The sequence below is a fragment of the Myotis daubentonii genome, chromosome 13 (assembly GCF_963259705.1).
Source record: "Myotis daubentonii chromosome 13, mMyoDau2.1, whole genome shotgun sequence".
Lineage (NCBI taxonomy): Eukaryota > Metazoa > Chordata > Mammalia > Chiroptera > Vespertilionidae > Myotis > Myotis daubentonii.
In genome coordinates this window covers 60,226,152-60,248,482 of record NC_081852.1, presented here as the reverse complement: position 1 = coordinate 60,248,482, position 22,331 = coordinate 60,226,152, and the positions used below count along the sequence as shown (strand labels likewise).

The following is a 22,331-nucleotide window of genomic DNA, read 5'->3' as shown; positions in this document are numbered from 1 at the left end:
GCGCAGCCCTCCGCGGGCCGGCGGGCGCACGTGGCGGCGGGGGCGCCTGGCGGAGCCGTCCCCGCCGCCGAGGGGGCTCTCCGCGCCACCGCGCCGGGCACCGCCTGCCTCCCGCTTCTGGAAAGATGGAGGGTGTGATTGTGTGCTCGCACTTACTTTCTCTTTCTCCACAAAGTCCACAAAAGCGGTCCTTTCGATCTCCACCGGCTGCCCCTGCCTGTCGTAGAGCGCCAGCACGAAGTGGAAGAAATTGGATTTCCGGAGGTTGGAGGGCGGCTGCTTCTCGAAGTGCGCCCGCGCCAGCCCCACGCCGCTGCGGGAGGAAAGAGACAGCGGCCCGGTGAGCAGCGCGGCGCCGGCCAGCGGCGGGGACGCGGCGGGGCCGGGGCGCGCGGGGCCGGCCAGTACGTACCTCTGGGCGGCCGTGTTGGCGTCCACCACCCCCGCCGTGTGCATCCACGAGCGCACCGGGTTCATGCCGCTGCCCAGCGGCTCCTCCTTCATGGTCGTCCCCCCGCGCGGAATATTCTCCTGAATCCCAAACATGAAAACTGCTGGCGGCGGCCGCAGCTCCCGGCCGACAGCGCTTCCGCGAGCAGCGGCGCTCGGGGCTCGGCGGCAGGCGTCTGCCCTGGCCGCGCTGGCCCTGCTCGGCGCCTGCGGTCCGGCCCGCCGCCGGCTTCAGCCCGTCCCGGGCAGGCACGACATACACCGGCGGCCGGGCGCTCCGGACGGCCGGGGGGCGCGGGGGCGGCGACACCGGTGGCGGCGCGGCGCCCCGGAGAAGCGGGAGAAACAGGACGCGCGGCCGCGGCGCTGGCTGTTGTTGTTGTTGTTTGCAGGCGCGCTCAACGTGGTGTCATCCTAGCCGGGCGGCGTCCGCGGCTGCAGGACACTGCGGGATCGTCCGCTTCTGGCGCGGCCCGCCTGCTCCAAAGACAAATAAACGGGGCAGTGAGTGCCGCGGCGCAGTCCCGGGCGCAGGCGGGGCGCGGCGGGGCCTGGAGCGGCGCGCGCAGCGGACGGAGGCGCACAAAACTCAGCCCTCTCTCCCCGAGGAATGGACCCTTTCCCGGGAGCCAAAACTCGAAGCCCCCGGGAGCCGCGCTGTCAGAAGGTGACGTCGGGGGGCGGTGCCTGCGCCATATATGGGAGCGGCCGCCCCTCGCCGCGCCCCTCGCCGCCGCCGCCGCGCTCGCCGACTGACTGCCTGACGGCGCCGCGAGCCGGCCCGAGCCCCGCGAGCCCCGCGAGCCCCGCCGCCGCCGAGCGCCACCCAGCGCCGCGGCCGCCCCGGGCTACGCGCCGCGGCTCCTCGCGCCCACCCGCAGCCTGGGAAGTTCCTACTCGCCCAAATAAATCTTGAAATGAAACAACCAGTGCACGATGGCAGCCTGGCCCCCCTAATTCCTCCTCCCCGATTCAGAGAGACAGTCAGAACACGGTGGAAAGCAGGGGGTAACATGCCCAGGCACCCCGAGTTGTCCAAATGCATGCCATAAATGCAAGGGGCCGCAGCTCCCTCTGGGGCGGCCCGAAGAGAAAAGGGGAAAGTGAGAAGAGGCGAGCAGGCCGCAGGGAGGGAGCTGGAGGGGCCAACGAAGGGCTGGGGGCGGCAATGGGGGGAGCAGGGCGCCCAGCCTAGGCGGGGCCGAGCTCAGCCTGGTTTCCACGCAGACCTGAGGCTGCTGGAGGGGGCCGGCCCGCCCCCGTCTGGGCCTCGCCAGACGCCAGTGTTTGCTGCCGGGGAGGCCGCCGAATGCCGGGCTGGGGCCCACGTCGGAGGCGGATTCTGCCAGATGCTCTCTCTTTCCTGGTGGCCACGGGAGACCCCGGCCCCCGGCCTGTCCTTAGCCGCGGCGAGTAACAAAGAAGGCTCCGGGCGCTCGGGCTGGCAGGAAGCGCGCCGGGCTTTCGGGCGACCTGGAGCCGGGTGTCCGGCGGCGCGCCCTGCGCGGTGCCCAGCTCTCCCTGGCGCCGGCCTCTCTAAAAGCCCAGTGGACGCCACGGGCGCTCGGGTCCCGTCCTCGGTGCCGCCGGCCCGGGTAAGCGCGCGGCGCGCGTCTTCCCGACCTGGTTTCGAGGAATCGGGAGGGTAGCGGGGAGTGGGGAGCCAACAGCTCGCGGGCCAGCGGCCAGGCTCCAGCAGCAGGGACTCAGAGCCCAGGCGCCCCGCCCGCCCAAAGGACGTCTGCGGGACACCGATTGCAGACCCCGGGGACCACCAAGAGCTGCCCTGGCACTTTCCTGCCAAGAGGAATCAGGCCCTTTTGATTAAAACAAACAAAACCAAAACAGGTTCCAGGGCGCAAGGGTGTCGCAGGGCAGCCTCTTCCCCCGGTCTGGAGTAACGCTCCCTTTTTTATGAATTGGCCGCGTGTGTACATTAATATTTTAATTAATCGGGAAAATCGAAGTCCGATTTACATTGTCTGGGGACCCCCACGCCGCTTGGAAGGGGTGAGGGGGAAAAAAAAAAGATGTGTTGGAAAGCAATCTATTTTGCTGGTGTTGGGGGTTAATGACTATTGCCAAAGATAAGTGAATTATCAAAGCTGTTGCGCCGGTCCCATCTCAAAATCCATTACGGTGCCGGTCGTCTAATTAAATACGTAAGTATAATAAAATCATATTTTATGACTATTTGAGGGTAATGAGATTAGTCTTTAGAAGCGATCGCCACATATTAAAGATGCCACTGTCTATAGAATGTTAATAACCTTAAATCAAAGTGTATGGAAACTATTCACGATAAATTAAAAGAAAATTTCTGTATTCCTAATCAGCCCCGAGCTTTCCACCCACAGCAGCCCGGGTGTAGCAGGGAACACTGTCTTCCCGGAGAGACAACAGGGCATAAAGTTGGCCATCGGGGGAGGGTGGGGTTGCGAAGTGGCTTTGTCTCCGCGTGCTGAGCTGCTGGGGGCTCCCGCAAGGCGGCTGACGGGCCAGGCCGGCGTTATTGTCAGGCTCTGCAAAATGCCTTTTTGGGGAAAGATGAAGTTGGAAATAGGAAACAATACTTCCTTTGTCGCACACTTCCTAAAATGCCCAGCCCCGACTGGAGGTGCCCCCTTCCTCGCACTAACGAAAAGTATCATGCTTAAAATCATTTACAGTATCTTTAATTCAGATTACACGCGCCAAGGCGATTTAAATCTGATTACCAAATTAGAAGGTTTAAAAACAAATCCTTCTAAATCTGATACTGTTGACTAAAGAGGGAGGGGAAAAAAAAGTTCCATAAGCCCATCGCATAAGGTAACGATCCTGCCCCAGAAAGAAAAGGGGTTTTAAACCTTTTTGACAACAAATGCAGCTGCCCCACTGTTTTGGACGATATTAAGCGAAAATGAATGCAAATCTGTGTTCAGCAGCCATCTGGCCCGAAATGGGGGAATCAGCTGCTCTCACAACAGGCTCAGAGGCTGAATCCATTTCAGCTCATTTTCTAGATCATCTGGTCCCGCACCCAAAGCGTGGAAAATACGGTCTTTATCATTCACCAACTTTATCTTTTTTGTCACTCCACTGCTGGCTCCGCGCTGTGAGCACAAGGACTGGCCGCCTGGGCAGGGTCTGCAGGGGCCTGCTGTAAAGTGGCCTGGGAGGACGGCCTCCTGGGCCCCCACCTGACCCTGCCCCGGATTTTCGCTTTGGTAGGGTGCGAGCAGCTTTGGAGAGGTGCAAGGGACCCAGCACCCAGGCCCCTAAGCGGGGGGAGGGGCTGCAGGTCAATTCCTGGAAGTCTTGAGGGAGACTGGAGCGCCCCTGAGCCCAGCCCCCACCTGCAGGAGCCCTACCCCATGCCCTCTCCCTCTCCAGGAAACTAAGGAGCACCAAGTACCCAGGTAGGGGAAGCCGAGGGAAGGGCAGGCTGACACTCTGGAAGTTGCGCAGGTCCTCCGAGGCTGCAGGTCCAGCCTCCACTCCCAGAGCGCTCGCAGGGGCCCCCTGGGAGGGGCCTCACCTTCCCTGGGAAAACCCCCAAGCCACGGCGACTATGGCTGGAGGCCCGGCTCAACGTGATTTGCACTGGTGGCCCTTACGCCGCCCCAGGGCCTCCTCCTCGGAGGGTGGGAAGTATTCCTTTTGTGCGGATTTACAGGGAGAGGCTTCAATGAGCCCCCTCACATTTGCATTTAAATAGCGGCATCCAGCGCTTCGCGTGCCACACACCAGTGGGCTCCCAGATGTCACGCCGGAGTCAGTCAGATGGCCAGTGCCCAGCTGTCCTCCCCACATCATGCGGGAGCAGGCAGTGACCTCAGAGAGACGGCGCCTGCCGGCTATGGAGTCCTGCTCGGGGACCAGCATGCAGGGCTCAGAGCCCTGGCAGCGCCGGGCCACTTCTCAGGGCACCCGCCAAGGCCGGGCTGGTCGGTACAGCCGTGCGGCGCCCGCACTCGGGCTCAGCCCGGTCTCCCTGACAGTCACGCCATGCTAGTCCTCCCCCGCTGCCGGGCTCACCAAGCCCCTCCACCCGCGCCCAATTCCCATCCAAGGGCGGGGGCTGTTCCGCCCCTGCCAGGCATGGACTGCCCCATCGCACCTCCTCGGTCCCAGGTCCAACACAGCTGAGTGGTGCTGGGCCTGGAGAGCGGGAGCCCGGCTGGTTCCGGCCTCTGAGCCCCCCAGAAATTTCAGCCAACTTGGGCTCCTGGGGTGCAGGGCCGGGCGCGGAGCCCACCCAACATCCAAGGCACTCCTGGGCACCCCTTCCTGCTCGCAGCAGAGCCCGGGGAGCCTGCGAGCGTCCTACCAGCCTTCCAAAGTGTAATAAAGTGCATTTCCGGCGAGGAGAAGCCCGGGCCGGGGGTGCGCGGGCGCGGACAGGCGCGGGGTCCTCCAAGGGCTGGTGGCTTCAGGCCCAGGCTGCGCGGCCAGGCCACTGGGAGTGCTGAGAACCGGTGCGAGCAAATGCGCCTAAGGCCGGCGGTTCTTGCTCTCCCGGCCAGTGCGGAGCTGCAGGCGCGGCCCGCCCCCACGTCCTCCGTGCCCGGGGTCATGCTCATACCGCGCGGCTACCGGCCTCCAGCCTGGCTCCCGCCTGGGGTCCGGGCCGGCGCCAAGCACAGGCGGAGGCCAGAGGAAGAACCCCAGACCCTTAGCCAGACTGACCTCGGGCCCTGGAGGGAAGGAAGCCGTAGGGCCAGGAGAGCCAAGAAGAGGGAAATCCCAGGAGGAGGCACCTGGAAAGTGCAGTGAATTGCAGGAGAGGGTGGAACAGCCACACACTGGCAAACCCTGCCCGCCCCGGTCAGTGATGCGGGCCCCAAGCTCTGCCTTGCATCGCGGGGTCACGCTGCCCGTGGGCCGGGTGGGCCGGGCAAGCAAGGGCTCCGCATCAGGTCACCCCACCCTGTGAAGTTTCGCACAAAGGTGGGGAGGCCAGGCTCAGGTTCGGGTGGGTTTGTCAGGCCCAGGGAAGGCGCCTTCGCTCTCTGCGCTGAGACGGAGGCCAAGGGGCCCTCCAGAGACATGTGGTGACTGAACCCAAGCCAGGCCGGAGTCCCGCTCACTCTGAGAGGCAAGTAACTGGGCACCCTGCCCCGAATGCATGGGGAGCACCAGCGGCCTCCTCTCTCCTGTGCTGGGAGGTGGGAGGCCTGGCGGGATTCACAGGTAAAACATAGACGCTGAAGGGTCCCAGACCCCTTTCCTTTGCACACACACCCACCCCACATCATTCTGTGAGGCTAAGGTTCCTGAGCCCAGACCCAAGGACTGCAAAGGGAACAATTCTCCCGGTGAGAATATGCAGGCAGGCGCCTCCTGCCAAGGCGGCCAAGTTTGACAAACAGCGCCTCCTGGGGTGGGGAGAGCAGAGTGCCGCGGAGCAGCGCCGGCTCCCAGCTACCCCAGGGGCAGGTGGCCACCGCGGCTCCCTGCTGGCCCCAACAGCTGGGCGGCGGCCCCTGCGTGTCCGGTGCACCTAGGCCTCGCTGACCTCGTGACCCCCAGAGCACGCACCCGCCTCCTGGTCCTAATTGCCTCCCCCGCCCCACCCACACACACATGCATCTGCAAAGGCGGAACAAGGCCCAGGAGGCCCCGTCCACGCCCTTGCTGGCGAGAAAGTCGAGCTCCAAGTGGCCGGCTGTGTGAGGGGCAGTGGACACACATGCAATTCGCTCACTCACTCCCTGGAAAATCCAGGGCGCACCTCGGCTCCTGCAACGTGTGGAATTAGAAATCGAACTGTTTATTGTCTCCTAACTTTTCTCTGGTTCTTTTGGTCACTCACTGTGGCTGCCCCCACTGTTCTGAGTGGGCCCTGGGGGCTCCTCAGCCAGACCACGAATCCCCAAATCAAACACTCGCTTTCAGAAAGCCGGGCTTCTCTCAATGCACCCCGCAACCTAAAAGGTTGCCCCTCGTGAAAAGCTCAGAGGAGCACCGAGCTGGGAAAGGACAGCTGGTGCGTGGCGGGGTCCCTGGGACCCGAAAAGGTGCAGCCACTTAACAAAGCCAGATTTCCCGAGGCGCGTTCAGCAGCGCCCCAAGGCAGGGGAGCAGGCTGCGCCAGAGCAGGCACCTGGACGCCAATGCCGCCGCCCCCTCCAGTGCACAAAGCAAACTTCCCCCAGAGTCGCTTCTAGACAGAGCCGGGCGTGCGGAATGCGCCAATCAACACCTAAACAGACCCAAACTGTAGGAACACGGATCGATCAGATAATTTCAAATATTATAATTGGCTTTAATTAAACACACTGCGTTCTAATTAACTCTGAAATTTTAGCATGCTTTGGGACACTGGTGTCTGATTTGATATTGTCAGTCCAGATGTCCTAATAAAATTCAATCCTCCACTCAAGACTTCAATATTCACTAAGAACAAAATGCAAATTAAATGTAAAACCTAAAGTATCGCCAAAGGTATAATCAAGAAAGGTGTCTCCAAACTTCTCACTTTTTATTACGCAGTAGTTTAAAAATGCAGATTACATCCTAACAAGACCTCTCGGCTCGCAGTAAATCTTAACTCTTTCCTGGGCAGGAGGCAGTGCTTGCGACTGCTTCGAGGCAAAGGAGGGGGCAGGCAGACCCCTCACCTGGGAGCCACGGGAACGCAAACGTTCGCCAATGGAATTCTGGTTGGCAAAGGTGCTGGGGTGGTAGAAAACCAAGGGGTAGGAGTGGACAGAATGGGTCGGGGATTGGCGTCCTCTTCGGCCACTCCTTAGCCGCACCTGAATGGCGCGTACACATCCATTCCCGGGAGCGAAAGTAGGGCGGGGGCCGGCAGCGGCCGGGTCTGGCCAATCCGCCCCGGGAATCGTCTCCGCTTCGGGGACAGCGAGGACGAAGAACGGGAGCGGAGCGAGGGCACCTCTGCCCTTGGACAGAAATGGGTCAAGCACCTCTTCCCTTAAGCTCATGTTCGCACAACTTCTAAGTGATCCGCGAGCGGGTCGGGGTCCGGCGGGGCGACGCGGCGGGATGACCCGTCCAGGGAAGCCCGGCGCAGGCCCTGCGGGGGGCGCGGGAGGCGCCTTTGGCGACGCATTTAGCCAAGACGCGATTCTTTACCAATCTGAAGGTCTGCTAAATTTGCAGTCCAAAATGAGTCCGTTAAAAGGAAGCTGTTCCCACGTTAAACGTGTGTCTGTTTCCCATACTAATGGAGTCACTTAAAACTGTTGCTAATTTAACTTTTTAAAAAGGCCACACGGTGGAAATTTGCATTTTCTTTAGGATATTGAAATGAAGAGAAAGCTGCTGGGTGGTGAGGCTGCCCAGGGCATAGCTAGGGGCCATGCAGAAATAAAAACAGAGAAAGAAAAGAAGAAAGAAAGAAACCCGCTTCTCTTCTAGACTATTAATAAGCAATTTGTCCCGCTGAAATTTACATTGCAAAGCGGAGTACGCCGCCAGTCTAGGCAGCGGGGCGGGCGCGGGCGCGGGAGCGGGCGGGACGGCCTCTGGGCGGTTCTGGCCGCCCTGGGGGGTGATCTCTGGGCAGCTTTGAACTTGGTGTCCTTGCCGCCGCACCGCCGACCCTCGCCCGCACCCACGCGCATCTCCATTCCAGTGCCCCGCCCCGGCCGCGCGCCCGCAGAGCGTAGAATGGGGCTGCGCTGTCGCCACCAGGCCCGAGCCCCAACCGGGTTGGAGTCTCCCCGGGGAAACCCCTCGGCTCCCAGGGAGGACCCAGGCTCACGGACCCCCATCCGCCACCAACAATTCAAACATTAAAATGCCAGCAATAAACTCTATTTTTTTCTTCGTGCTGAGCCGGGCTGCCCTGGTCCAAGTCCATGGCAAGTGCGGCGCCCCGAGCTCCGCGCCCGCCCCGCGCCCCTGCCAATTCCCCGCCCGTGCGCCGCCGGGCTGAGCGCAGCGGCGAGCCTAGCGTGGGGCCAGGGCGCCATCTACAGGCGCCGCCGCCGCCTCCCTCTGGTCCAGGGCCGGCTCCTCCTCCCTCCGCGCCGCCGCCCGCGCCCGCACCGCGACGCCTGCCACTTGTCACAATTACCCGACGCTCCCCGTGCTATTTTGCTTATGAAACATTGATTGCTTAGTGATGCGAACTTTTAAGCACTATATTAAAACTTTCCAAATAAAGGCCTCTCCCGCCTGCGATGTTTAGGAACACGATTAAAAGACGTGAAATGTGAAGATAATGCAATTTGATTTGTTAGTCTAACTCTGCGATTTGAGACTTGATGTCCCCAAAGACCAGGCGAGCTTTCCCCCTTTATTTATTTTTATTAAAACATCAATCTGCGCTCGAGCTGGGTGAACTCGGTTTCACCTGGAGAACATAAAATTCTCCATACCAGAGAAATAAGCACCGTTCATAAATCAGCGGTATTCCTGACACATCGATCAATTTTTGGTTGTTAATCCGAAAGGAGGAGTTTTAATTGCTTCCTGCGTTCTCGTCCAGGCACCTCGGCGTTGGAACCTCTCCCTCCCTCCCTCCCTCCCGCCCTCTGCGGGTCTCACTTTTGCATTGGGGGAGGGGCGAGGATTGAAAAATCCCGGGTCCTTCAACTCAATCTGCGGGACCCCCACTCTCCTCCGCGCCCGCGCGCGCCTCCCCCGCGCCGAGGGCCCGCGGCACGAGCTCCCTTCCGGCGGCCCTGGCGGAAAGGCCACGAGGAGGGGCCGCCCGGACCCCAGGAGGCCGCCCAGGCCTTGCTCTCTGGCCACCAGCGCGCAGCGCAGAAGTTCACGGGGAGGCCAGGCCGCGGCACCGCCCACGGCGCGGGGTCCCGCGTCCCCAGCCCCGCGCGCCCCCCGCCACAGCCCTGCCCGCGCTCCCGCTGGCGAGGAGAGCGCACCCGGCCTCGAGGGGCCCCGCAGTCCACGCAGCACCCCAACCCGCCCTCGCCTGGCGCCCCGGCCCGCCAAGCGCCAAGTTCAACTTTGCTGGCTCGTGGCCCCTGGGGGCGGAGGGCTGGGCGGGGAGCCCCCGACGGGATCGCCAGCAGCCCCCGCGCGCTCACCTGCACCGCTCAGTCGATGGGCGTCGCAAGGCGCACCGGCCGCGAGGTGTCGGTGACGCCACCGGCGGGCGGGAGGGTGTGCGGCCCGGCGCCTGCCCACGTTCCCACCTCTCGCCCTCCCAGGAGAGCCCACGGGCCGGGCCGCGAGCGCGCCAGTGCGCACGCGCCGCGCTGCCTTCCACCGCGGGAGGCGGCGGCGGGTGAGAGCCGGGCGGGGGCGCGGGGAGATGCCCGCAGGCGGCCCCGCGGCCGGTCTGCCTCGGCGCCCTGAGGCCGCAGCTGCGCCCAGCTCTCGCCTCTGAGGGGGCGGGGAGGGTGTAGGGGCCTCGGGGTGCCCCCTGGGCCAGCGCGGTGTCCTTCCGCGGGAGGCCTTCCTCGGAGCCACACGGAGAGGAGGGGCCGTTCTGAACCTGCCTTGGCCGATAGGGCGCGCCAGGTCCCGGCGGGGGCGGGCCGGGGACACCTGTGCAGAAGCAGGTCCCTGGCCAGAGGCCTGAAGCCTTCGGTGTAGATGCCTGCGCGCCCTCAAGCCTGAGAGTGGGTGCCCCGGAACCGCTTGGTCATGTAGGGCGAGGGGACAGTTTCCAGAGTGTCTGCATGCTGCTCATCATCTCTGGGAAGCACTGTCCTGCCCGGAGTAGAGCCACCTCCCACCAGGGGAAGAGAAGCCAGGATTCTCCTGGAAAAGCCACAGGAAACTGCCTGTCCTGCTCCAGCCGGTTCTTAGTCGAGGGCCACATCACTGAAGTGGCTCCGCTGCTCTGGGAGAAGGAGGCCAGGCAGCCCTGACCACCCACTCCCTGCCTCCGGTGTCACCCAGCAGATGACCAGATGTGGGACCTCGCCATCCCACCTGGAGGTGCTGCCCTAGGCAAGAAAGGGGGCCAGGCTGGTGCCTGCGCCCCTGCCCGCTGACTGGCCCTGGGCTGGAAGGAGCTGATGTGTAGCCAAGTCCCCAGGCCCTGGGCTCGACCCCGTGGCAGCATTTTCTCTCTCTAATAGAGACCCCTTTGCCAAGAACCCGGGTTACCTCCTGCTGATTCTTACCTGCCTGCGCCCTGAAACCTCCGTGCTGTGTAAATACCTGAATGAATATAACTTGCGTATCGCTAGGGTCTGTCTCCAAAAACAGAAAGCACCAGTGTGTCCACACGTGACCCGCGCTCGGCACCGCCCACCGAGTGCTTTTTCCTGCCTGCTTTTTGCTCCTAGAGTTGTTTTCCCCTCTTTATTTCCACCTTGTATAGTGAACGTTGAATGTGCTGAATCATGAAATCTGACTGGAAGGAAAAGTTATTTTTGGCCATTTATTTAGTAAAAAGCACTCTAGAGAATGCAACCCAGAAATGTGCTTTATTGTGATAGCTTCATGTAAGAAAAGAACTAAATAACGCATATTTCCCCTTTGTCATCTTCACTTGGGAATCACTTTTAATGTGAGCCAGCATGAAACCATTTAAGCAATATGCAGTATTTTAAGATATAAAATTACCCATGTTTTTAATAGCAGCTCACATGTATTGAACGCTACGTGCCGGGCACCCGAGACAGGCACACGCAACGGAGAAGTTAGAGGACGCGTCGCGGTCACTCAGCAAGGAAGCCGGGACTCCAGCCTCGGTGCTGCACTTGAGCCCTGGCCATTACGCGGCTCAGCTCGTGTGGCTGCAGAGGCAAAGGGGAGGGGGTTCCGTGTCTTGAAATCACGTTGCACGCATGGAGCCTTGACATGGGCTTTGCTCAATCAGTTTGACCGGGGGCGGGGTGGGGGCTGTGGAATGACAATCAGTTTGACCAGGGGGCTGTGGAATGACAGGGCGTGGGTTTGATCCCTCTAATGGTAGTAGCTCTCCAACCCTCCCCCTTGCTGGGTCACCCCAAGTTCCCATCCACCCCCTCCGCACAGTCTCCCTGCTCCCCCTGCCTCCAAAGGCTGTGGTTGCTGGGTCTCCTTCCTGCAAAGGCTTCCTGAGCCTGTGCCTCCTGCTGGGCACCTGCCCAAACCTCCCTTCCTCCAGCCTGGAGCTCATCCCTTACCCTTGGTAGGTCCTCAAAGACTATTTTTTTCCTGCAGGAAGGAGGAAGGTATGGAGGGCATTTGGCCACATATGTAAGGATTGCTGATGTCAGGGGCCTGGAAAGGAATGGCTGCATGAGGTAAAGGACTTGACCACAGGGGGATGGTCAGGGAAACCAACACCTATGGGAAAGAAAAACTCAGAGAGCTTGGCCATTGACAGGAGCCCCACCGTCATATACAAGTCCCAGCACAGAGGAATCCTTAAGTGAAGTAGGATGAATTATTTTCTCTGTGCCTCGCTTTCTGGACCCAGGGCTGATGGCCCTGCTGTCTCCCGCAGATTCCCATTAGGCTGGGTTAGGCTGTGTGCCCGGTGGTAAGCAGGGCACTGCCCTTGTGGAGCTTGAGGTTTGGTGTAAGAGCAAGACGTGAGCATCAGGGAAGCCAGCTTTGTGATGTTTGCACTGGGGGAGGCCTCGCTAGATCTGGCGGGCTAATCCCGATTCTCTCAGGCACGTAAAAATCAACGTTCATCTGCCGTCGTCACATATGGACGCTTTGTCACTGGCCGCTGCACCTAGAAACTCACATTTACAAACATCAATATTCAAACTTGCCTCGATATTTACTTTTATCTCTTTATCCATAATAAGCAATGAGCCTGGTGGCCAGTGCTAAGCAGCCAACAGTTTAAGTGTGGGACGAGGTGGGGATGTGACAGTGCCCAAGTGGCAGGTGCCACTCCCAGGGCACAGAAGGACAGGGGGGCCCCGTCACGGAAACCTGGCGGAGGTGGAACTGGGCCCCCGAGCCCAGAAGTCAGAACTTGGTCCCGGGCCCTGTTTTATTTGCAGGCATCTCACTCCACCCCAGTGTGAAATGTGCCCTACGTGGATTTCTCCTGTGGGGACCCTGGAGTCAGGAGCCACCTGCTCTCTTCATCTGTTTGTTACTTCTTAGCCCAGAGCTGAGCACAGCCCGTGGTCTCAGCAAATCCATGTTGAGTTAATACAGATGTGATTTGCTTTTCTTAAAATATATTTTTATTAATTTCAGAGAGAAAGGGAGAGGGAGAGAGAAAGACAAACAAACTTTCCCAAACTCAGAAGCTTCAACAATAGCCATGCTCCTCACACCTGTGCCTGCAGGTCGGCTGGGACAGCTCTGCTGCCCTGAGCCTGGCTGGCTGGGTCCAGCCAGGTGTGGCTCCAGGCCATGCATTCATTCCGTCCCGGTCTGCTCCACATCCCTCATCTTCTGGGACCAGCTATCCCAGGCTGTGCTTCTCATGGAAATGGCAGGACTTCCATGGGCAAGCACATCCAAGACTCTGCTGGCAGCCTCCTGACCCGAGCAAGGCATGCGGCATGGCTATGAGAAGGTGGAGGGCTGGGCTGTGAACTGGCATAAGAGCCCTGAGAAGCCTACATGGGCCCCGAGCCTGTTGGTGCTGGTGACCCGAGAAGGACAGGCACGTCCGCCTGCGTCCCAGGCTCCCTTGTCTCCACCCACAGGCTCCCAGAGCGTGCGACCCTCTCAAAGGCACCCTGGCCTTCAGAGAGGCCAACCCCACAGGGGAGATTTGACCGTGAGAGGTGGCCATGGCTCTGTCCTGCCTGGTCACCTGCCTCCCCTTGTAACGTATGGCTTCATCCCGAGACCTTATTTCTGCACCTTGCCTGTGGAAGGCCCCTCCTGGTTCCAAGCTCCCCAGGAGAAAGGGAAGAACTTCTGAGCGGGCCGGGGGCCGAGGCAGGTGGCCTTGCAAAGACGGCCACTACAGTGACCTCACAGTGCGGAATCTGCCCTGCAGAGAGGCGTGGCCTTCAGCCCAGTGATAGGACCAGGTGGAAAGTGTGTCTTGTTATTCACGAGCCCCTGGGACCTTACCTGATAGTTTATGCTAATGAGGAGACTCGGGGTGGGAGCCAGCCATGCCAGAAAGAGCACTCACGTGATCAGAGGGTTGGTGCGTGGAACCACATGATATCATCCCACCTCTGGGAGGAGAAGCGGGGATTTATTTCAACTGTGGGCAGATCAACCAAGCAGTCATGCCTATGTGATGAAGCCTCCATAAAAACTCTGGACCTTGAAGCTCTAGTGGGCTTCCCTGGCTGGCAGTACTCAGTTCATGTTGTCTCACATGTGTCCAAGAGGGTAATGCCACCCAAAACTGCATGGGGAGAGGACAAGAGCTTCATGTTTGCCCCCTCCCCTGATTCTGCCATATGAGTCTCTCCCTTGGGGTGGTTCTCACTCGATACTTTGCCTGGAATAACCGTGGGTGCAACCTAACACCCCTCCTGAGTCCTATGACTTATTCTAACAAATCAGAACTCAACTATAACATCAACCATCAATTCAATCTAATTAGGATCTAGTTGACATCTATAAAACGGTCCATTCAGCAATGGCATTGTACTCATTCTAATTATTAATGAAACATACCCCAATATAAGTAAACCATATAATATAGGCCATAAAAGAGATTTCAACAAATTTAAAAGAATAAAAATCATACAGAGTTTGCTGTCTGACCACAAGGGAAATCCCCAAATGTGCAGTTGGTATCAGAGTCTTGGGCAGACTAGGCAGTCTGGAGGTCTATGCCCTTGACCTCAAGTTCAACTAACTCTGGGTAAAGCCCCATCCAATTTGCCCATTGAAAGGTGGCCCAAAGCCACCTGTATAGCATCTGAAGCAAAGTCCCAGAAGGGAAGTCTGATGAGGTTTGCACAGAGACAGCTCCAGGTGGAGGCCTGGTTGGAAGGCCCTGGGCTCCTGACTGAGCCACCCTCTACCCTGACCTGGGGCAGGCCACACCTTCCAACCAAAGTTTCTTTCAGTAGCCCCTAATCTTGGGCAATTTACTTACCCTCTCCATGTCCCAGTTAGCAAGATGTGTGGTCCTGTGTACCTAACCCAGAAGAATGGCAAAGGAAGTTCTCTAAACAATAAAAGAAGAACCCTTGGAACATACAAAGAGATAAACGTAAAAATACAATAATTAACTTAAAATAGAATTCTAACAAGTGTTATATAACCCACAGAATGAATAAGAAAAAGACTTAGCCCTAGCCGGTTTGGCTCAGTGGATAGAGAGTTGGCCTGCAGACTGAAAGGTCCGAGGTTCGATTCCAGTCAAGGGCACATGCCCAGGTTGTGGGCTCAATACCCAGTGTGGGGTGTGCAGGAGGCAGCCAATCAATGATTCTCTCTCATCATTGATGTTTCTCTTTCTCCCTCTCCCTTCTGAAATCAATAAAAATATATTACAAAAGAAAGAAAGAAAGGGAGGAAGAAAGAAGAAAAAGAAAAGCAGAGGGATTAAACTAAAAGTAAAAAATAAAATGGTAGACTTAAGCACTAACATATTAAAAAACTACATTAAATGTAAATGGTCTAAATACAGCAATAAAAAGACAAAGATTGCCAAAACACATTTAAAAACATGACTCAACAATATGCTGTCTAAAAGAAACTCATTTCAAATATAATGATATAGGCAGGTTGAAAGTAAAGGGGTGGAAAAAGGATATATCACATAAACATCAATCAGAAAGAAAGAAGAAATGACTATATTAATGTAAGGTAAAATGGGCTTCAGAGCAAAGAAAATTACCAGAGATGGAGAGAGGCATTTTATAATGATAAAAAGAGACAAATCAATGTTAAATGTGCTTGCACCAAAAAGCAGCTCCAGACATGTGAAGCAAAGACTAATACAAATGAAAGGAAAATTAGAGAAATCTACAATTATAGTTGAAAAGTTTCTCAACAATTGATAGAGCACTTAGACAGAAAGTAAGCAGACATAAAAGAACTCAACTATAACATCAACCATCAGTTCAATCTAATTAGGATCTAGTTGACATCTGTACATAGTCCATTCAGCAATGGCACTGTACTCATTCTTTCTAATTATTAATGAAACATATACCAATATAAGTAAACCATATAATATAGGCCATAAAAGAGATTTCAACAAATTTAAAAGAATGAAAATCATACAGAGTTTGCTGTCTGACCACAATGCAATCAAGCTAGTATTTAGTAACAGAAAACTCTTCAGACACTTGGAAACTAAACAAGGTACTTCTAAATACTACCACGAGTCAAAGAAGTCTTGAGTGAAATTTTAAAAAGAAATGCATTAAACTGAATGAAGCTTAAAAGACAACATATTGCAAGGGTGTAGGATGCAGCTAAAGTAGTGCTGAGAGGACAATGTATAGCATTAAAATGCATACATTAGGAAAGATGCTGGACCAAGTAGACAGTCACAGGCAAACACATGAATCTCAACTGAAGACTCATGCCTTATACAAAAATTAATTCAAAATAAATCATGGACTTTATGTAAAAATACAAAACTATTAGCAAAAAGCATAGACGAAAATCTTGGGGAACTAGGGCTAGTCAAAGAGTTCATGGACTTGACATAAAAGCACAATCCATAAATGGAAAAACGAATAAATTGGGTTTAATCAAAATATGTTGGGAAAGGCAGTCTCCTGCATATAGTCTTTTGACCCTCCCCTAGCCACTTCCTCACCAAGAAATATGGAGCCCACATAGCCCATGCTGGACCTGTCGCCCTATGAAGGATATCTTGTCCTGTTTCAGACTCAATGCGTGCCCTCTCTTCTGCTTCCGTGTGTCTCATATGGCACCTGGCCAAACCCACTACTGCACCCATCCCCTGCAGGGAGTGAACTGGGTCTTTCTGATTCAGCACAAGGTGCATGACCCTGCGCATGTTGCAGGGGAGGGGCCTGCTGGTCATGGGGTGCCAATGCCCACTTCTGAAACAGACCTTGGCTGCCTCTCCTCTGTTGAGGAAAGTGCTGTTCTCTCCAGGGTTGTGTTGCTAGACTGTGCTGTTTCCTTGGCAACTATGATACCTGATGCAGAGAGCAGATGTGCTCAGATTTCCACTCCTGGTGATAGGACAGAGGTCACTTGCTTAGAAAAAAATTTTTTAGGTTTTCTCTGCAAGAGACCCTGATAAGAAGATGAAAAGATAAGCTACAGACTAGGAGAAAATATTTGCAAATCAAATATCTGACAAAGAACTAGTATCTAGAATATATAAGGAATGCTCAAAACTCAACAGTAAAAGAAATAATTTAAAATAATAAAAAGGTAAGATGTTAATTAGACAGGGCATCTTCCGGACGTCCTTCCTGACGAAGCCAAAGCTAGAAGGAAGCCAGGCTGGGTCCCAGGTGCCTGTCAGCGGCCGGAGGAGAGAAGCCCAGGTCCCTGGACCCGGAGGGAAGCCGGTGCCGACAGTCGGGGTAAGGGAGGCCGACTCTTGCACAAATGTTCAAGCATCGGGCCTCTAGTAATAATAATAATAATCTCATTAGAAGACTGGCTAAAAACATGAAGAAACATTTCGCCAAAGATGGCAGTTCGTCCATGAAAAAATGTAAAACATCATCAGTCATTAGAGAAATGCACATTAAAATCACTAGGAGATACGGTTACACCGCCACCAAAAGGGCTGAAATGAACAATAGCGACAGCACCAGACGCTGGCGTGGATGAGGAGACACTGGCTGGCGTGTCCATTCCCGCCGGGTGCAGCCACTTTGGAAAACAGCTGGTGGTTTCTTTAAAAACTGAACATGCAACCACTACACCCCCTGGCAGTTGCACCTTGGGCATCAGCCCACAGGAATGGAAACTTTCATTCACACGAAAACCTGTATGTGAATGTGTGTCGCAGCTTTTCTCTTAATCGCCAAACCAGGCTTTCCCCAGTAGGGCAGCTCCTTAAACTCTGGCCAATCAAATACTTTTTGCTTTGCTTCCATGTTTTCTGTATGCAAACCCCTCCCCTCGCTCCTGCTGGGGACAAGCTCCTTGCGACCTCTGGCTAGGTGGTGCCCGAATGAAACAGATGTATGCTCACATAAACTCCTGAAAAGCTTTTCCAAAACTGTTCAGTTACAGTTTGCGTTCAATATTATTTTGTGTTGGTTTCAGGTGTACGGCATAGTGGTCAGACAATCATATACTTTACAAAGTGGTCCCCCGATATTTTTGAAAGGTTTTCATGTGCCTCAGTTTACCTTTGATCACTCACTCCCACCAGCTCCTGGTCATGAGCAATCCGCTTTCTGTCTCCATGGATTTGCTATTCCAGACATTTCATCTCAACGAGACCAGACGGTACGTGGCCTCTGTGTCTGGCTTCTTTCCCCCTGCATCCTGCTTTCGAGGTTCACCCCTGTGGCAGCGTGGACCGGCGCTGTGTCCCTTCAGCGGCTGTGTGTGGGCTCTGGCCCAGCCTGTGGGAGCCGCACCCTTTCTCCCCACTTCTCACCCGTCCTCAGCTCAGCAGCCTCGGCTCAGCGCCTTCGCCCTTGGGAAAATGCAGGCATTCGTTTCACTTTGAACAAACAGGTGTTGACCATCCCACGGACTCCAGCCCCACAGAACACTTCCGTGGGCTGTGGAGGAGCCAAGGTTGTTGCCCCTGAAACCCTGAGCCTGCAGCTTTCTCCTCGGCCTGGGCCCGGCTACCCTCTGGCCGCAGTCCCAGCCCCTCCCTGGCACCCTGAAGGGAGATGCCGCCTTCACCTGGGCACGGTTTGGGCCCCCAGGGCGCCCGCCTGCCCAGCAGCCCTCCATAGAGGAGAGGCCGGTGCGGGGAAGGTGGCCAGCCCCCAGCTCTGCCAGCACCTGGCTCAGGCTCTCTCCCAGGCTGCATCCCCAAACCAGGCTGGCCTCCAGGCACCTGCAGCCGCAGCCCCGAGCCAGGCAGGCGGCGCAGCTGCTGGGAAGCAGGGCCCGGCGGGCGCTGCACTGGAGTGTGCAGGAATGCCCTCCACGGCTCGCTGCCAGGCCAGGAGCCTGGCGACCAGGGCCAGGCAAAGTGGCCGGCACCTCGATCCCGGGAGCCACTGGCCAGGCACCGTCCTGACGCTCAGATGCCAGCACACAGGGAGCAGCGAAACGAATTCCAGGTCTTAGCGGGCCGGCTGCCAGGTCAGGCAAAGGCCCAGCAGCTCTGCGCGGGAGCGCCCTGCGAGCCTGCGGGGTGGCCGGCAGCCCTCCACAGAGTGGAGTCGGAAACAGTTGACAAAGCAAGGACACGCACATCAGAGGCTCAAACCATTTCCAGCAAGTGCTCTCTGTGTAGGTCTCTCTCACCCCGAGGAGGGGTACAAACTGAAGTCGTCGGAAAGATCCGAGATTTGGGTCCAGGTCTGAAGTGCTAGGGTGTCGCTGAAACTGGAGGGTGTAGGGGGAACAGCACAGAGCAGGGGAGCCCGCACTTCCTCACCCGACACCGACGGGAGCCATGAGACTCTGTCCAAGGTGGGTCACAGCAATGGAGCTCCGTGCACAGGACTCCAAGCTATTCATGGGAAAATGGCAGAGCTAAAAACAATATCATAAAATTAAGGGGAGAACGCAGGAAGTGGGAATGACTGGAACTCCTCTTTCATACTGAGAAGCCACACAGAAATTGCTTAAAACTGTCAAAAGCAGAGACAGAAGCGAAGGCATTTTACTGGTGGTAACACAAGGTCTGAAATCATAAACTGTTCAAAGGGTTCAGTCCTGAGAGTGGAAAGGGGGTGGGGAACTCCGCTTTTTCATTTACTATCAGTCTCCCCTGCTTTAATATTTGTTCTTGGTGTGCATTACTTTTATAATTTTAAAAATGTGGAGAAAAAGCCATGTGCACAGACTTCAATGTCCTTGTTTCCTGTAAAATGTCCCCACTTGTTTATGATTTAGCCTTATGCCACTGGACTTTATAGAGGGTCAATATAAAAAAATGGCCATCTGAAGACTATGTCTATATTGTTTGAAAACTGCAATAAAAGGCATTCGTGTTCATTATGTCTCCTAGAATTTCTCACCTGACAAAAGGTTTGTCTCGACTGGGGGAAATATATCTACAACAGATATAAAGGACAAAGGGGTTGACTTTCTTAGAGAAACTTTCTCAAATTACTAACAAAAAAGTCCTTTAAAAAAGTTCTAAATATCTGAATAGGAAAAAAAAGGATAAAGGATACAAAGCATCTCACCAAAGAAGAAATAACAGTAGCCAAATAAAACAGCAAATTACCAGTGTACCTCTCAGCCTGGTGAAATTGATGGGGGTGTGACGGGAAGAGACCAGCTTACAATGACTGTGGTGGGGGCTGGGGAGCCTGGCCTCTGAGCTCTGCAGGTGGAGCCTGTGGCTGTAAGTTGAAGACCACCAGGGAGCTCCTGGGACCACCAGGGAACACCTAGACCACCAGGGAGCTCCTGGGACCACCAGGGAACACCTAGACCACCAGGGAGCTCCTGGGGTCACCAGGGCACACCAAGACCACCAGGGAGCACGGGGGAACACCTAGACCACCAGGGAACTCCTGGGACCACCAGAGCATACCAAGACCACCAGGGAGCACCGGGGAACACCTAGACCACCAAGGAGCTCCTAGGACCACCCGGGAGCACCTAGACCACCAAGGAGCTCCTGGGACCACCAGAAGCTGGAGGGAGGCAGGAAGGACCCTCCCCTTGAGTCTGCAGAGGGAGTGTCACCTTACCAACACCTGGAGTTTGGATTGCTGCCTCCGGTTTGTGGTACCTTGTGATGCGTCCTAGGAAACCAATGCCCTTGCCCAACAGCCTTAAGATGGACCGATGGTCTTGGGCAGCCCCCAGCAGGTCAGACTGCCACCTGCCTGGGGTCCATGTCAGGTCCACGGCAACTGCCACCAGTGTCCCGGTTTCAGGGCCTCGAGCCAGCTGCTCCGTCTGTGAGGAGTCTGCTCAGAGATGGCACTGTCACTTCTGTGATGCCCACTGACGTGGGCTAGTTGCCCGGTGCAAGAGGCCATGAGAGGGGCCTCTGCTGGATGCCGAGCCCTGGCTGGATCTCACAGGTCTCTTCCTAAAAGGAAGATAGGAGAAGGATGGGGAGTAGTTTGGGTCAGTGCGATCGCTCCCCTCCCTGCTGTGCCTCAGGGGTGAAGTGGTGTGGCTCCGGACAGCACCTGGGCAGGGGGTGGGTCCTGGGAGGGAGGGGCTTCCCGGGGCAGCAGCACGAGGGTGCATGGAATCATGGCAGCAGACAGAGTGAGGCTCCCGAGTGCGCGCAGCACCCCGCAAACCCCCGACTCTCTTCCCTTTTAGACATAGGCCACAGAGGAACTTGATGCCATATTTAGCAGGTGACGCATTGCTCTCAACTCTCCGCTCCAGCAAGAAAGACAAAGTAAAGGGCAATCTGGCTGTCTCACCGGAGGGCACTGGGGATGAACCAGCAGATGCCACCCGGCCCAGAGCCAGTCTCAGAGGGAGGCGGCGGCCTGGGCTCGCTGGGGGGCCGGCTCACCGGGGCTCCCGGCGTGAGCTGGACACAGCCTGGGCTGTTTCCGCCACTGTGAGCTGGGAGATGTTTGCTGTGACCTGGTCCATCTAAACACCCATCAGGAGAAGAGCCTTTAAGTCACACCTGCAACCCCAGGCCTACGAGCCGTGTGTCACACGGTGCCACTGGCAGGGATGTGACTGGGAACGTAGCCCCTGTGGTGATGGACGGCGACCCTCAGAGCTGCTGCGCTGAGCCCATGGGGTGAGGGCACACAGAGTGGCTTCCTCCTGGTGGTGGACAGGGGACCAGGTAACTTCTCATCTAATCCCCACCTCGCCTGTGAGAGATGGTGGAGAGGACAGAATGGTGGCCCCCAAAATGTGTCCCCATCCTAACCGCTAGTTCCTCTGACGTGACCTTAATGGCAAACAAGTGCCTATGACCTTGGGTGACCAAAGGTGCCCCTGAGTGAAGGTCTTGAGAGAAGGAGCTCATTCTGAATCCGCCGGTGGGTCCTACACGCTGTCACGTGACTGCGCCTGGGTGCCCGGTTTGGAGCGTCATTCTGGGCACACTGGAACCAGGGCAACGCTGGCCAGGGGCTGAGAGCTCGCTGGTCTGGAGGCTGCTCCTATCATTCCTCCCTCTGGGTTCTCCCCATGTCCGTCCCTCCGTCCCTCTGCCTCTCCACCGCCCTCGGTCCATCTCCCGCGCACAGAGGGCATGGCAAACCTGGCCCATCGGCACAGCGGTCATGGCCTCTCTCCTCCGTGGGCACCATCGCCCTCTTCTGGTCCCAGGTAACAACCATAAGAGCAGCACAGGGACCAAGAAAGCAGGAGGAAGCGGTAGGGACCGGTCTGTAATGGATCCGCAAGGCCCGGCAGGCAGGTGTGGGCGGCAGCCGGGCGCTGGGTCCCTGGGACAGTACCGCCCAGGCCAGGGGTATGGGGACAAGGTCAGCACCTTTGGTGAGAAGGGACCATCTGAAGCTGGCTGCCTCCTTCCACTCATCTTTCCTCTTTCCGAACGGGTTTCAGGTCAGCCTTTCCGAGGGTCAGCCTCAATGCTCCTGGGCTGGTAGGAAAAGGCCGAACAGGGAGAATTTAGGAAGCAGACAGTCCTCACACACGACAGAATGAATTCCTGGAAAGCGTGAGGCATTAACTTGACATCACCTGAGAAGCCACGAGAGCACGCAGAGGCATGTGCCCAGTCCGAGGCTCTGACAACGCTGTTTCCTGGTAGGGCTAACTCTTTCCTTTGGACGGTGCCATGCGCTGTCATGAGCGCTGATCATATGACAGGTGGGGTGAGGACATGATTTCCATTTTGCAGATGAGCCTCTCAGCCGAGGCTGCCGCCGGCCTGCCTTTCCAGACCAATGAGCTCACGTGGGTCCGCAGGGCGGACGATCTTCAGCCCAAAGAGCTCCCCCTCTGCCCAAATATCGCCTTGGGCCAGGTGTTCGCCTTGCCGCTCATCACCGTGTCAACTTCTTCCCACAACGTGTTAT

At 56.7% G+C, this 22,331-nt stretch overlaps 1 protein-coding gene across 21 annotated transcripts in view; it reads right to left on the bottom strand.

Moving 5' to 3' along the window:
* The window catches only part of EBF3 (EBF transcription factor 3), a 116,363-nt gene extending 115,251 nt beyond the window's left edge, over nucleotides 1-1,112 (bottom strand). For 4 of the 21 annotated variants that reach the window (XM_059661698.1, XM_059661708.1, XM_059661710.1 and 1 more), the window contains exons 1-2: nucleotides 413-1,107; nucleotides 157-313 (exon numbers count right to left, since the gene is read on the bottom strand). In XM_059661698.1, the coding sequence (XP_059517681.1) occupies nucleotides 157-313; nucleotides 413-546 (291 nt within the window). In that variant the 5' untranslated portion in view covers nucleotides 547-1,107. Of the gene's footprint in view, nucleotides 1-156; nucleotides 314-412 lie in introns of all 21 variants that reach the window. The other 17 variants (XM_059661696.1, XM_059661699.1, XM_059661712.1 and 14 more) reach the window with 10 other exon arrangements.
* Nucleotides 1,113-22,331: the final 21,219 nt, after the last annotated feature.